At 31.3% G+C, this 17,585-nt stretch overlaps 1 protein-coding gene and 1 long non-coding RNA gene across 3 annotated transcripts in view; one reads left to right on the top strand and one right to left on the bottom strand.

Moving 5' to 3' along the window:
• Window positions 1-17,585, top strand: part of LOC144554858 (uncharacterized) — a 63,289-nt gene that overhangs the window by 22,814 nt on the left and 22,890 nt on the right. The window lies entirely within an intron of this gene.
• Window positions 1-17,585, bottom strand: part of LOC144554854 (putative disease resistance RPP13-like protein 3) — a 33,565-nt gene that overhangs the window by 12,406 nt on the left and 3,574 nt on the right. Inside the window, exons 3-4 of one of the 2 annotated variants that reach the window (XM_078303209.1) lie at window positions 13,155-14,465; window positions 12,716-12,965 (exon numbers count right to left, since the gene is read on the bottom strand). In XM_078303209.1, the coding sequence (XP_078159335.1) occupies window positions 12,929-12,965; window positions 13,155-14,465 (1,348 nt within the window). In that variant the 3' untranslated portion in view covers window positions 12,716-12,928. Of the gene's footprint in view, window positions 1-12,715; window positions 12,966-13,154; window positions 14,466-17,585 lie in introns of those variants that run through there. The other variant, XM_078303210.1, reaches the window with a different exon arrangement.

Raw genomic sequence — 17,585 nt, 5'->3', positions numbered from 1 at the left:
CGCGAATTATTTGGGTTTAATTCGGTCAATCGAATAATTCAACGTTCGGTTCGGAATCACAAAAAAAAATGAATTATTCGCGAATGATTTCCAAATGTTGTGACTATGGGTATGGCTACCATCTAATATATAATTCTCAAAAAATTGAATGAATTTTAGATTCTTATGCAACTGATCATATGATTGGAAATATAAGTTTATTAACTCTTTTTAAAAAATACAAAATCAAATGATTTGTTACCATTGCAAATAGTGACAAAATGAAAATCTTTGAAAAGGGCTCAATAAATATTTTCTCAAAAATAACTCTTAATGTCTTGTGTATAAATGATTGTGCATCCAATTTATTATCCATTAATAAAATAACAAAAGAATTAAATTGTGAGTTCATATTTTAATAAAAAAAGGTGATTTTTTAAGAATGGATAATAAAAAATATGATAGGTACAGGATATTTGAAAAATGGACTCTATTTTTTTCGAAATTATTCAGCGCTTATTTGAAATGGAGGGCCAGTTTAATGTGTTTTGAAATTCGTGCAGACAGAATTTGAATGATCCTAATTTTGCACAGAATCACTCAAAGTTTGAGTTTGAGGTCACTCATAGGATTCGAATTCAATGCTGTCGGTGAGCGGACACAGCATAACAGTAATTTTAATTTTACAAAAAAAAAAAAAAAAAGGTTTAGAACCCACTCCGCAACTTCAATTTACTCTGTAAAGATTCCTTATGGGTTGGGACGGATCCGTATCCTTCCAGGTACCTGACTCAACACAATTGAAACGGACGGCTCAGATTTACTACCAGCCGGTCGGGATTTGGAATGACAGAGGGAGCTGGATTATTTTGGCTTTGAGAATCGTGCCAAGTTAAATAAAACAATTTTGAGCCATCTGATTGAATTGTACTCAGTCCGGTAACCTGAGGGGATGGGAATTCGGTGGGGACTGGGGACTTGGAAAGTTTGATTTCATCACATGCTTGGTCTGCCAACAGAACAAAAATAAATAAATAGAACCCACTCCGGAACTTTGCCCAAGATATGATCTTTACATGTTAGTGTGGTAACTTTTTTTTTCAAACGGATCCAACAAAATTAGGGGTGCAAACGGATCGGATACGAATCAGATAGTGGTAAAATCTTTTTTTTTTTTTTTTTTTTTGAAACAGATACGATTGAATATTAGACATATAAATATGGATACAGATTGAATATCGGATATCTGTAGATTTATACATAACTATTTTCATAGTATATATTAAATTATATAGTATATATTTACTATTCGGATACGGGTAATTAAAATTCAAAACCATATCAGTATCCGTATCCACATGAATATTCAGATATCGGATATCCATATCTAATTTTCAAATACATATTTGGATACAGTCAGGTACTATTAGATCCGTTTGCACCCCTAAACAAAATCATGATATGGTCCCCATTACTCAGTTTGAAAATATCTTAAAATAATAGACGAACTTTACATGTTAGTGTGGTGACTTCTCTTCAGAGTTCAGATGATCCAATAAAATCTTTCAAGAAGACAATTCAGTCATTTTATTTCCAAAATAACTTTTATTATATAAATTTTTATTAGTTATGTCAATGCCGTAATCTCCTAGTCCAACATGATTACTATTTTTAATTTTAATTTTAATTTTTTTTTTGTAAATTGATACAAAACCAATGTTTTGAAAGTGTCCAAAATCTTCTTAATATTACTTCTTCCGAACCTATTCAATTTATTTAATTTAAATATTAATTATAGTGATATGTATTGTGTTAACTTTTAAGTTTCTTAATTATAATAGATTCTATGGGAGAGCATAGACGCATGCATGATTATTTAATTTTTCTTTCTAATTAGAATTAGAATGACCCACAACTATTTGAATTCCGTGATACAACCCAACATTCAATTCAACACATTTTCAGAATAATATCAGTGCATATACCCATGATCTTAGTATTCTTGATATTTTAATACATATTGTAATTATTTGTTGATGTTTTTTTGTTTGGTTGAGTAGACAAAAAATATAAAAAAATAAATCATTATACATTTTAGCAATATTTGTATACTCAACTTTGGTTTGCTTAAAAGTGAATTTATCTTTTTAGGAATGGTTGATAGAGCGGACATATGATTGAGTAACTATAGAAAGCTTTGCTGGAGTTTTAAATTTGAGAAACAATTGGTAGATTTTTCATTTTCTATGGGCGGTACTAATGTTATATCTTCTAAAAGTAAAATAAAATTAGTTAATTAATTAGTAAGTCATGCACATCATGTGGAATAATCTATTCCACATGATTACTTAGTTTATAGTCTTTATTTAAATATAATTTAACTATGGGTTGGACTACAAAATTAATAATAAAAGAGTCAAAAAAGAAAAATTTACCAGCCAAGGTGTGTGTTGAATTGTTTTGACAGAATCAAATAACAGGTTTTCTATTTATTCAGTTTATTGGTATTATATGTTATGCAATCTATAAACATTAGTTATTGTTTTCCTTCTGTTGCCAGAGCAACCATGTGATTAAATCAGACTTTCAAAGTCCCCACCCACATGGCTATTTATAGTTTTGTACTAATTTATAGCTGCACATTCAGAGAGCTCTGCCATAAGGAATCTTTACAGGTAAATGATATAATTTTGTTGTTGACTTGAAGTCTTACCTAGGGCTCCGACATAAGTAAGTCTTTTTATAAACTCATTATTAAATTAAAAAAATGTGTAAGATGTGAAATAAAGTCATGCAAAACTAGGGTTGCAAAGGAATCGAATCAAATCAAACTTATTTCAATTTAAGTTTGAGTTTGAGTAAGATTCGAGCCGAATAGGTTTGATTTGTTTCATAACAAATTTCAATCGACCGAATTAATTGTGAACTATGAAATTTTTCAAATTGAAATCAATTGTATAAGAAACTACAAACTTTTTTTTGTAGTCCTAGTTTTATCAGTAGTTTATGCAGCCTAAGTCGTTACGGCTAACAAAAATAAAATGTTTATAAGGACTAGAGGTAGTCACAACCCTTCTTTTTTATTTCTTTAATTTTTGTTTCTTGTTTTTTATTTATATCATTATATATATGAAGATATTCATTTTTTTTATATGTATGGAGATTTGAACAGTACATGTTAATTTGGGATTCGAATCTAAATAGTTTACGAACCAATTTCGAACGAATTATACCTAGTTTGAATTTTAATTTAAATAAGATTCAAACCGAACTAGTTTGATTTGTTTCAGAACAAACTAATTTCGAATTAAATTAATTACAATTTTTTCTGAATCAAACTCAAATCGAATCACGAACTACAAAATTTTTGTGTAGCCACATACAAAACTACCATTTTTAAATAAAATAGCATCATACCATTGGAATATGTATATTTTTACATAGCAAATAGATGCAGCATGTAGTGAGTAGAACTAGGGTGTTTCTAAGTTAACCAAGTTTCTTTGTAAATTCAATTCTAAAATTTATTGGATTGACTATAAATGATGAATTTGAACTGTTGAAACCCGTCTACGTTACAAGTGATGCATCTATCTACACAAATTTTAAATTTTTGAATCAATTTTGTATAGAGTCAAGTGGTCAAAAAACGTTCAAGCAATAAATGTATTAAAATTAATTTATGAACCTTCTAATTTTGACTACTTGACTTTATACTAAATTAATTTGAAAGTTTAAAATTTTTACATATAGATCCATCTATATGAGTTTCAATGATTTGAATTCGTCATTTGAAGTCAATCCGGTAGATTTTAAAGTTTGAGTTTACAAATAGACTTAATGAACTTGGGAACATCTGAGTTCTACTTGGATTTGAAACTGCTGTAATCTGAGATGCATGAACAGTACCTCTGAAATATGAATTCAACCGTTGAATTGTTTTGAAATGGATGCACAGAAAAATCAGCTGTTTCGAGATGCATTCTTATAAGAACAAGTTACACTACTAAATTTGGATTTTAAGAATTTTAGAATTATTGTTCATGCATTTCGGAACCGCAGATGATTTATTTTCAGTTCTACTCATATGTAATTATGTCATTTACTTTGTAAAGATTCCTTATGGCGGAGCTAGAGTTTGAATAAAACCCTTAACGGGTATACCCGCCCGTACCCGCCCGCTAGGGTACCCGTGCCCGAGCTCGGGTATGGGTCGGGTACTCGGGTACGCGGGTACGGGCAAAAACCGGACCGGACCCGTTATTTTAGACCAATACCCGACCATACCCTACCCGAGTTTACCCGTACCCGACTACCCGAGTTACTGTTCATCACAGTTCAAAATTCAAAAATTTTGATTTTTCCCCCCAAAAAAATAAGAAAAAAATAAGAAAAAACCAGAAAAAACCAGAAAAAAACCAGAAAAAACCAAAAAAAAAACAAAACCATAAAAAAAACAGCAAAAAAAAAAAAAAAAAATGCGAAAAAAAAAAAATAAAAAAAAATACCCGTACCCGTACCCGCCCTACCCGTCAAGGGTACACGGGTACGGGTATAGGACGGGTAGGGTATGGTTTTTGAAAACTATACCCGTCATACCCGTACCCGAATACCCTTCTACCCGAGTATATCCGTACCCGAGTCGTACCCGTACCCGAGTCGGGTATACCCGGGGTACCCGTACCCGCCCTAGTTGCAAACCACTAGGCGGAGCTCTCTGGATGTGCAGCTATAAATTAATACAGATAGCCATGTGCGTGGGGACTTGGAAGTCTGATTTCATGACATGGTTGGTCTAGCAACACAACAAAAACAATAAATAGTCATATGATATGGGTAGGGACACCCACTCTGCAACTATATATTAAACTATGTTATAGTCATATGATATGCTAGGAAAAGCTACTTGAGGCCAAAGGACCTCTATGTTGCAACTATATATTAAACTATGTATTAAACTATATATTAAACTATGTTATACATAAATATTTTCAACACCAAAGAACCTCTATGTAGGGCTACAAACGAATCGACTTATCTCAATTTGAGCTTGAATAAGATTCGAACCTAATTGATTTGATTTGTTTCATAACGAACTAATTTTGAATTTAATTAATTGTAAACTACAAATTTTTTGAATCGAAGTCAATCGAATTACGAACTACAATTTTGTTTTGATAGCCCTAGTTATATCGGTAGTTTATGCATTAGTTTTTTTTCCGCAGAACAAAATTCACACGGTTTCCATTTACATTTCACGATTCACACTGATAGATTATGGGCCAGCTCAAGATTCCCATAGCTTTTACGTTGCTAGATTGATTAAAATCACGACATGGATCTAGTCAATAGAACTTATTCCATTGTTAATTTGTTACGTGGCCGAAACATTTTTCTATTATAAGTTACTATTATATTAACAAATTTGAGCTTTGATATAAGTCTAGTTCCTACATTATTAAAGATTAATGTTGAATCCATTAGTTGCATTATTTGAGGTTGAACCTAAATAGTTTGATAATCAATTTCGAACAAATTATACCTAATTTGAGTTTGATTTGAATAAGATTAGAACCAAATAGTTTGATTTGTTTAAGAACTAACTAATTTCGAATCAAACTCAAATCGAATCACGAACTTTTTGTGCAGCCCTACCTCTATGTTATACATAAATATTTTCATTATATAGTTAGAAGTTAAAACTACACAGATTTAGAATTTAGTTGTTTGCAGATAGAGGTTTAAATCTTTGCGAGTAGTATTTTAAAATGATATAAACAAAACTTTAAAAACTTGAATATTAGCACTGGAAATGAAAGTTAGACAAAATTGAAAGATTTTTTCTGTTAAATTAGTTGGGGGATGCATTCGAGTATAATGGTTTGGGAGACCAGAATATTTCTCGACATATTAAACTAATGGTATATATCTACTATTCAGATATAGATAATTAAAATTCAAAACCATATTCGGATATCGAATATCCATATCTAATTTTTGGATAGGGATCTGGATATGATCGGATTTTATTTGATCCATTTGACCCCAAAACAAAATCACGATATGGTCCTTATTACTCAGTATGAAAATATCTTAAAATAATAGTAGGACTTTACATGTTAGTGTGGTGACTTCTCTTCAGAGGAATTCACATCCTCTCTGATATGATACTGTACAAGGAAATCTTTTACAATTAATGGATATGAACCGTTCTTTTTAACTTTGCATAAATCTCAAAGCCCAATAATACTTCCCCCCTATGCTAGCTTGAATCCCATAATAATGAGATTTCATCTCAAACCGTAAAATAAGACACATCTTCTACAATATTGGAGAGGACTTGAATCCTCTTCAGAGTTCAGAGGATCCAATAAAATTTTTTAAGAAGGCAATTCAGTTATTTTATTTCCAAAATTACTTTTATTATATAAAATTTTATTAGTTATGTCAATGTCGTTAATCTTCTAGTCCAACATGATTACTATTTTTAAAAATATTATTATTATTATTATTATTATTATTATTATTATTATTATTATTATTATTATTATTATTATTTTTGAATAGATACAAAATTATTTTTAGAAAGTGTCCAAAATCTCCTTAATATTAATTCTTCCGAACTTATTCAATTTATTTAATTTTAATATTAATTATAGTGATATGCATTGTGTTAAGTTTTAAATTTCTTAATTATAATAGATTCTCTGAGAGAGCATAGACGCATGCATGATTATTTAATTTTCTTTCTAATCAGAATGACCCACAAGGCTAGGGCTGTCAAAAAAGCTCGCGGCTCGTGGCTCGCCTCTAGCTCGCTCGCTAACAGCTCGCTCGGTAGTGAACCGAGCTGTTAACGAGCCAGCTCAGCTCAGGCTCGGGCCAAAATAAACGAGCTGAGCCAGAGGTCAGCTCGGACCGGGCCAGCTCGGCTCGTTAAGTTACTGTAGATTTAGGGTTTAGCCCTGTATAATTTTAAGTCCAGTCCCATTTTCAAAGGCGCAATTATGCAAAATTGATGTATTTTTGGTCTGAGAAGAAATGATATGGGCTTCAGTTGCTTGAAGATGTGCCTGCTAAACGATTTCTTAAATTTTTTGAATGAGCTTTCTTATTTTTATATTTTTGAATTTGTATAATAGCAGCCTAATAAAGCCTAGCGAGCCAATTCGGACTGGCTTGTCACGAGCGAGCCAGGTGTTTTTGGCTCGGATGACCTAGGTCCATCTCGCTCGGTCCAGACTCGGGCCAAAATAAACGAGCTGAGCTAAGGCCCAGCTCGGTCCGAGCCAGCTCGTTTACACCCCTACACAAGGCCACAACTATCAACACATTTTCATAGGATGCGAATTCAATTTGTAGGTACTCAATACTCACCTGTCGGTGAGCGGACACAGCAAGCTGGCATAACAGTAATTTTAATTGGCAGCTTCTGCCTACCCCTCAAAAACAGTAATTTTAATTGAAAAAAATATGTTTAGAACCGGAACCGAAAATTTACTTTGTAAAGATTCCTTACAGCGGACCCACTCCGCAACTTTGCTAAAGAAAGAAGTCAAAAGTTGTAGTAAAGTAGTGGTTTGCTAACGGGTTAACCGTGACTCGTTCCGGGTAACCCGTTAGGGATAACGGGTAGGGCGGGTAGACGGGTAGGATGGGTACGGGTACAACCCGCAACGGGTAGACGGGTACCCTATCCGTTTATTACCCGTATCCGTTGCGGGTTGACGGGTACGGGCGGGTTTTTTTTTTCTGTTTTTTCTGAATTTTTATGCTTTGAGATTCGTGCCAAGTTAAAGGACATATTCCGGAGTCCGTTTAGATATAGGGGTATGTTTTGAGATTCATGCCAAATTAAAATTGACGACTCAGATCTCATTCTACTCAGTCAGGTATTGCACTGGATGTCTGGATATGAATTCTATAGGTGTGCCGCCAAAAAAATTTTGAAATTCAAATTTTGTAACGGGTCAGGTATGGGTACGGGTATGCGGGTAGACGGGTACGGGTAGGCGGGTACGGGTTGGCGGGTAGACGGGTACGGGTACAACGGGTTTTTTTCAAAATTATGTTGTCCGGTCCGTTTATTACCCGTACCCGTCTACCCGTCTACCCGTTTGTACCCGGGCAACGGGTACGGATACCACGGGTAACGGGTACAGGCCGGGCAAAACGGGTTCAACCCCTAACGGGTTTAGCAAACCTCTATAGTAAAGCAAGCAGTAAGTGGAGACTGTAAAGATCACATGTTGGTCTGCCAATAGAACAAAAACAATTAATAGAACCCACTCCGAAACTTTGCCCAAGGTATATGGTCTTGTTAGTGCGGTGATTTTTTTTCAGAGGATCCAAACGGATCGGATAGTGGTAAAATCATAGTGGTAAAATCATATTTTGTTCGGATATAGATACGGATTGAATATTAGACGGATACATACAAATACGGATTAGATGTTAGATATCTGTAAATTTATACATAAATATTTTCATAATATATATTAATTTATATAGTATATATTTAATATTCGGATACGGATAATTAAAATTCAAAATCATATCTCTCACAGATATTCAGATATTCATATTTAATTTTTGGATACGGATACAGATACAGTTCGATATTATCCGATCCGTTTGCGCCTCTAAACAAAATCAAGATATGGTCATCATTACTCAGTTTAAAACATCTTAAAATAATAGACGGACTTGACATGTTAGCGTGGTGACTTCTCTTCAGAGTTCAGAGGATCCAATAAAATCATTTAAGAAGGCGATTCAGTCATTTTACTTCAAAAATAACTTTTATTATATAAGATTTTATTAGTTATGTCAATGCCGTAATTTTCTAGTCCAATATGATCATTATTTTTAAAAACTTTTTTATTATTTTTTTTAGATAGATACAAAATCATTATTTTAAAAATGTCCAAAATCTTCTTAATATTAATTCTTCCGAACTTATTCAATTTATTTAATTTTAATATTAATTATAGTGATATTTATTGTGTTAAGTTTCAAGTTTCTTAATTATAATAGATTCTATGGGAGAGCATAGACACAAGCATGATTATTTAATTTTCTTTCTAATTAAAATAACCCATAACTATTCCAATTCCATGATACAACCCAACATCCATATCAACACATTTTCAAAATAATATCAGTGCATATACCCATTATCTTAGTATTCTTGATATTTGAATACATATTGTAAGTATTTGTTGATGTTTTTTTGTTTGGTTGAGTAGATAAAAAATATAAAAAACATCATTATTATATGGAGAGAATGTATACATTTTAGCAATTATTGTATACTTAACTTTGGTTATTTCATTCATAAATCATTGAATTTTTTACTTTTCTTGACCCGTCTATCATTGCACGGATGAAATTATATATATATATATATATATATATCTACAAAAAACTCATTATATTTTATTCGTATATTTGATGAAAAAAATGATTAAGTGATGAAATTTATTGGCCTCTAGAATAAAATGCAATCCTTATCTCTCTTTCCTTTCTCCGAAATAATTCCTCAAATCTCGCTGAATTTGTTTCTAGAATCTCTTGCGGAAATAACTATAAGCGAACATCGCTGTAGCGAGTAAACTAGCTACTAAAGATGGGTGGAATGTGATCCATTTAACTTTTCAGGTAAATAAATACATCAGCTGATGCCTGATTGGACAAAAGGAGAGAAGAAAGAGTGTGTGCCCCCCCCCCCCCCCCCCACAACATTGCGGGCCCGGACCCACCAATTTTACCCAATAAGAGCGCGACACGCTATATAAATTGTTTCTGAACATTACCATGTTAGAAATCTTTAAAGGTGAAAAACTGACTGCTACACAGGATAGTTACACGAAAGATGTTGCAGAGCCAACTTTCTAATCGTTGAATAACATTATTCATTCGGAAATTTACGTCTTGGCTCCTGTAAAGTATCTATATTTCAGAAAATTTGTAGAAGTACCTTAAATGAATTTGTGCTGAAATTCTAATATTGTGATTTTTTTTGTGCTTTCAGGTACAAAACAAATTAATACTTCATAATGGAACCAACTTTCGTCCATATAGTTGAATATGTTTTCTACAAGTTCATAATGGAGGGTTCAAATGTAAATTAACTCTATTCTATATACTGTGAACAAGCTGTTAAGAATTTAAAAATTTAAGACATTTATACCCAGTGTACAAATTTATGATGTGGTTTTTTTTATTTTTCTAAACTAACATGTGGATTAACTTTCTTCTATATACTGTGAAAAAGCTGTTAAGAATTTATTCTTATTTTTGCTTTAAAATTTATGTAATACAAAGATGCATTTTTTCTTGCCTGGCAAAAAAATGTACACACAGAGAAGTTACCTTCTACAAAAATCCTATGTTGCTCCAAAACTTCACTAATAATTATGCCACACTTAATAATAAATAAATAAATTGTAATTAATAAAATTAAATATTATAACTGACAAAAGCAACGCAGAACTTCACACATAATTCTACAAATCTAGGTAGTAAATTAAAATGGATTTTTAGGGCTTTAGGCCCATGGGCTGCCTTGACAGATTGAACTAAAGATACCAACAAAAATAAAACGAAAAAGATGGAGGAACTAAAGATACCAGCAAAATTTATTGTAACATGTTTGAATTTTTACAGCTTTGCTTATTCTTTCCATTTCAGAGAGGAAGGTACAATCATATACCCTGCTTATTCATAATAAAAAAAAATGCAAATTTACACAAAATTCGTTCAAAACAAATTTACAAAATTTCACGGACCACCATATTAAACTGTACACTACAATTTTCTGGTGGAGAACAAAGCTTTCACTGGTAACTCTAATTGATTCATTCGTTAAAAAAAATTAAATAATTTCAACAATATATATACATTTATTATGTACAAAAAACTCACCAAGCTATTTCTACATTACAAGTTAGCTTAAGAATTTACAAGCAAGCACAACACTTAAAAATATTCACCAAATCCGATCCTTGTTAACTGACAGATATCCAACCATAACCTTGCTGATGTTTTTTTTTTGTGAACTAAATGTTGCGGGAACATGAAAAATTATTTATTTTTGACAGATTGTTGCACCTCTACGTATATAGATGGGACATTATCATTGTATTGTGAACTTAAATATAGGTAAATAATTCATTAGTCGGATTGAGTTCTCCAATTGGACCTCTTCACACATGTGCAAAACTCTTCACACCATATATATGAATATTCACATCCTAACCATGCTAAATAAATCTATTTGACTAAGTTAATTTTATAATTAATCTGAAGAAATTATTTGTTAATCGAATTTGAGCAACAACATGCTCATCTCAACAATATTTTGAAACTAATTCGACTGGGGCGAGACGATAGATCAAGGATTTGTGCTTGTATTTAGCTCCAGTTGTGGGGATTTTTGAATCTTTTATAGCTTGTTAGTTGTAACGTTAGGCATTGCTGAGATACCGTGCACAAATATTTAGCCATTTTTGTAGCGTATAAATGGATACTGTTTTTTAATTATCAATTGATTGTTTAAAGTACACGCAGGCCCAAAAAAAAGGAAGAATTTTTCTTAACCATGAAATTTGATTTTTCTTATTTTCTAATAGCTCATTCTATCTACGAGTTGAGAAAATGTTAGTTAAAAAAGCTTTCTGAATTGAGTGATTCCTTGGTGTTACTCAGAATTATGATAATTGAAATTTTGAATCAATCAGAGCCTTTATAATTATAAAGTTTGGATTGATTATTTAGATTTTGAAAATAAAAATATAAATTCATAGTATGGAGTATGGAGTATGTACTGAAGTGCACTACACATTGTATTTTACTCCATATTTTATCCATCAGTAATTATCTTTATTATTCTGATTTTATGAGACCATCCAAAACAACATGTTTTATCCATCAGTAATTAAATTTTGAGTTAAGATCTGAATCATGACCAATTCGATCGGAGGTGAAATGCAGGGAGCCCTTTAATATTCATATCAAAGCAGATCAGACGTTCCAGATTTAAGTAAGAGGATATAAATTCGTGGCAAGTACTGTAATTTCTTGCTACAATTGGTGCTGACATCAACACATATTATAGGCATGAAAACGGATATGTATCCTCTATAATACCTCACGGTGGGAGACATGAGAACCCGAAACATTATTCTAACTAATTAAAAATTATTGTAAAAACCTATACTATTAAAATAATGATTATTTAATTCACTGAAAAATTAATTTCAGTAATTTCAAATTATTCTTATAAAACAATAGAAATTGGGAATATTTCTCCATAGTTCTGTTCAGCACAAAAATTAAAATAATGATTTTGCAATATAATCAGAACAACAAATTTATAACGAATTACACTAATTTAGTATATTTTTGTAATTAAGTTTCGATTATGTGGGAAGTAATTAAACCCCATTTGATTTACAATAAATTTTGCATCTTAAAAATAAGAAATACAAATTCTGACGCAAGAGGCATGCATTAATTTCTGATAACTTCATAATTGAAAAAAAATAGTGAAAAAGCGGTATCCAAATATTTTAAAAATCCTATCAACAAATATTACTCGAATTCAAAATGATATACATATAATTTTAGATGATTTCTGAAAATACCAGGATTTATAGAGATTGAAATTAAGAAAGTAATATATGCAAGACATTGTTCAACACATTTGTCTTATTTTACTTGTAATAATCAGATAAATAATTATAAAAAAATTAACTTCCTTTGCAATAAGTACAATTACAATTATAAAAACTGAAAGTACATAACAATAAAAAAATTAAACCTAGCAACAATGACAACAGACAAGTATGAAAAGCTGAACTGCTCGGAAACAACAAACTGAAAATAGGGATAAAATAAAATTAAAAGTAGACTCAAATCTGACTGTCCGTCTCTAAGTAGAGAGAGATTATCTGAAGTCTTCTCCTTGTGGGACATAGCCCTTGCTGAACATATTGGATACAATAATTAAGAGTAGTTAATTAAATCAGAAAAAAAATAATAAAAAAAGTTATGATAATCGAAAATAAAGTCTTGAAGCCATCCAAAGTAATATGAACAGATGGGTTATGATGACAATCGAATTAAAACTGTAAAAAAATCTTACAAAAAATTAAAGATGCATGAGATTTTACCTTATACGCACAGATGGGATATGCTTAATTTTGTGTACATCTTTTCCTTGCATTTGCATACCTTCCCAGAGCTCACGTGAGGGACCAACTACTGTTAGTTCTTGAAGAGTCTGCACCTTTTGCAGCTCAGGAAGTACGTGCAGCAGAAAACAACAATGAATTTCAAGGTGACGAAGGATGGGCATAGCTCCCTCTTTTATGTCCCAATGATGTAGGTTGTCCAGGTCATAAAGCTTCAGTTTTTCGAGGTTAGGAAACCCTCCAGTTGAACAGATCAACACTGTTCCCACATATGAGCCATCATTTAAATGAAGTATTCTGAGGCTCTGCAGCCTCTCTAATATGGGCATTGGATCTTCCTGGAGTCCAGATCTTATGAGCTGCAATTTGGTGAGGTTTGTTGGGAACATCTCAACACTTGGAACACATATATTTCTTTCCCATTTTCCATCGAGGTTTAGTTTTTGTATCTTCTCATGACAAGGTAATTCTTTTGTGCCACCAAATGGTAGGAACCCCTTTGTTGTAATAGAGAGGTAGACCAACTGGACTGTATTTTTCAGCACACTCTTGAGGTTTTGCCACTCTTTTATGGCCCTTCCATTATCTAGCTTATCAACAATGATAATCCCAAATTTACGCAAGTTGATACAAAATCCTAATTCAACAACTGATTTTATGTATATTGCCACATCCATAATTGTTTGTAGATTTGTATGCTTATCCCATTCTAATGGTAAATGGATTTCAGAGTAACTATTGGCATATACATGTCTTAGAGTTGGGATTACGACATCACACAAATTTAGTCTTTCCTCCTCATTATCTACTTCCGATCCATATAAATCAATGGTTTCTAGATTAGGGAAGGAAAACTGCTTAAATATATCATGTGGAACAAAGCAGTCTCTTAACCCCAAGTACCTCAAGTGTATCAAGCCTTTCGACCAGTGTCTTCGAGTAAATGTGGTCATATCGACTCTCTCCAAGGTTAACACTTGAAGTAGTCCAGACCCACTATAATTTAGTAGTCCAAAGCCACTATTATCAGATGAAAATTGCCCAAAACCAAAACATAGTAAAGAATTTGTGTTTTCTGAATAAATGCCATCCTCTGTGGGAGTGCAAAATTGAAGTGCCGCACGGCATGACTCGCTAGCAGCTAGGTTGTTAACATCATCTTCTTTTGAGAATACAGTGAGAAAGTTCTCATCCTTAGCTTTGCAAATAGCTAGGTCCCGTAGAAGATCATGAATACTACAGTATTTGCAGTAGCCATTCCAAGATTTTTTAGTAACTTGAATCAAGCACCTACAACAGTATTTTTTATACAAATTGACATCAAAGAAGAATGAAAATATTTGTTCATGAATAACTAGGTATTTCTTAAGTCAAATTAATATGAAAAATACTAGAACGCTCAAATATATCTTTCATCCAAAGAATGTCCTGTATATATAGTCCATGGTGCAGTAATAAAAATATAAAATATATTAAGCACCTCGAAATGTTGAAATTAATATTTTTAAAAATTCTTACTAGGCTAATATATTAAGTTGCATATAAATTTGTTGAGTCGATAAATTAAGTTGCAATATAAATTTTTCTAAATGGATAAAATTAAAAATATGGTATATTTGGAAATTAAGAAAATGGCTGTCATCTTTCATTTAGATCTAAAGACTACATATAATAGTAATACTAATGACAATAATTTGTTATTTAGATAGTAATATATATGAAAATATTTGTCGATAGCTAGATACGGAATGTTTATATTAAATGGCAATTAATATTTTGGGATGAGAGAAATATTTAAACATATATGTTTTTGACCTTTTTTAATGGATACCTCATTAGTTGTGAAGAGTCACATGCAGTAAATTTTTTCTTTGATTACGGCTCAACACCGAAAATTGTTTGGAACTTCGTGCTTATTTTTTTTCTCTTTGACATAGTTAGGTTATTACAAGTTTTCAAGTTCAAACTCAATTAATAAAGATAAATTAATTTTTTTTAATCAGTTTTATTATTCAAACTGTTTTTCTTAGCGTCATAATTTCTCTCTTTTTAATTGTGTACGAAAGTTTTATTTGTATTGAAGTTTTGTAGGTAAGTATGATTGAATTTATATGTTTAACAATCTGATCCAATCAAAGCAAAAATAAGTTTTTTTTATACTATGTTTCAGAGGATAGAATTACATCGACAAAAGCATAATTTGCAACAACAAGAAATTACAACATTAGTTTTGGTTGCAAATAAATACTTTAATCGTCTTTCTTAAAATTATATTGAGTGTAATAAATTAACTTATTATTTTTCAATAATATTTTATATTGTTAGAAATTAGTAGATAACTCAATTTTTGAACTGAAATTTTCTCTGCTATCTAATTAATTAGATACATTTTTTGGGAAAAATAACATTTTGCCTTGATGATGAAATTTGTAGCCAATCAACTCAATGAAAATGAAGACTTTAATATGACCATTGAGAATAACAATAAAGTGTCCATAAAATTCTGTTTGAGAAAATAAAATTTCTAGAAGTAATTACTTTTGCTTTTGTAACAGACCCGATATTTTTATATATATTATATATAACAATTATTTAATTAATTAATTAATATATATATATATATATATAGAGAGAGAGAGAGAGAGAGTTGGGCTATAGTGCATTGTAATGTATAACCTCTTTTGTACATTGGACTATAAATCACCGGATTTAAAGTCCAAATAACCGATCTAAACCGTTCATCTTGTTCTCCATATTAATATGTGTTTGGAGACAAAATTTTATATTTTTTGGAAATATTTTACTATTTTTTTAGATTTATTGAAAATTGCTGTTTTCAGACAAATCTGAACCATAAAAAACAGCGATTTTCAATAAATCTAAAAAAATAGTAAAAATTTTCCAAAAAATGTAAAATTGGGTCTCCAAATACATATTAATATGAAGAACAAGATTAACATTTTGGATCGGTTTTTTGGACTTTGAATCCGGTGATTTATAGTCCAATGTACAAAAGAGGGTATACATTGCAATGCACCATAGCCCAACTCTCTATATATATATTTACAAATTAAACCTTTTAATGTTTAAATATTAGATATAGATCCAAAATAATTTAGAAAAATAATTAAATTATCGGATGTTACAATCATCTCCCCTTAAAAAGAATATTAATTAATTAAATGAAGGTTATATATAATATATATAAAAATATCGGGTCTGTTACAACTTTTTTATCATATGGTTTTCACATTATTTTTTTATTTCCTTCTATGTTTTATGATTTAAAAGAATATCTACAAAAACATGAATTTTATGTAAGTCACAACTATTCGTGATATTAAACGTATAGTTATCATTAAAAGATTTAAATATTTTAAAGCGTTAATTGAGTAAATTTGTCAAAGAGAATATGCTCCATATTTTTCTTTGTTAGCTTGTTTTATGAAGCAAAGCGCAGTACAGTGAAAATCAAAATTTTTTCTTATCTCAGTGTTACCCGAAATAAAAATATATATATGTTGTTAAAACATCATGTAATTTTCAGTAAACTAATTTGTTGTAGTATATGAAAATTGGCCTTCAATCCATTAGCAAAAAATAGTGATGTGTGAAAAGTTGCAAGTTCAAAATCCAAATAGAAGTATTATTTATGTATATTGACATTTTGAAGATAAAAAGCTAGCTTTAGACATATCACCAGGGCTGCAAATGAACCGAACCGAATCGAATTGGGCCTAGTTTGAATTCGAATTCGAAATTATTTCGAACCGAATCTAGATCGAAATTGAAATATATTTCAAACCTAAAAGGCCAGTTCAAATTTGGTTCAGTATAATTCAAATTAGTTGGATTTGATTCAAAATTAGTTCAATTTGATTCGAAATTTGTTTGAGAACAATTCGGTTATATTGAGAGCAATTCGAATTAGTTCGATTTGAATCAAGGTTTAGGCAGAGATTTTAGTGCAGAACGAGCGAAAGAGAAAGCTTAAAGGGAAAGCTAATTTTGGGATGAAAGAAGAGCGAGGAGATGCGCTAGAAGGTTGAATCGTCTCTGGCTCCTCTTACTAAGCTATAAATTTGTATGAGCTACTAAATAGTCGAGATTGTATGGGTTCTTTGCTATTTATTGTTTCTTTTTTTTTTCTTCTTGCAAGAGTCTCTTTGAGCTTTCAGCTGTTGCTCGAAACGAGAACGATTGAAATGTAGGAAGAGAAGAAAGAAAGAGACATGGATCTACTGTTTTGATATCTAAACAACTCTCTGTGTATCGGCTAAAATTTCCACGACTATTAACCCGCTACAAAGACTAGAGGGCACGGTTTAATAACAAAGGCCCCCACCTTCTCTCTCCTTGACAGCCTGTTCCGAGCCACTACGCTCCTAAATGAATCGAACCATTCGAGAT

The sequence above is a fragment of the Carex rostrata genome, chromosome 5 (assembly GCF_964058835.1).
Source record: "Carex rostrata chromosome 5, lpCarRost1.2, whole genome shotgun sequence".
Classification (NCBI taxonomy): domain Eukaryota; kingdom Viridiplantae; phylum Streptophyta; class Magnoliopsida; order Poales; family Cyperaceae; genus Carex; species Carex rostrata.
Note: the sequence above shows the minus strand (reverse complement) of the source record. Positions and strands in the feature narration are given on the sequence as shown.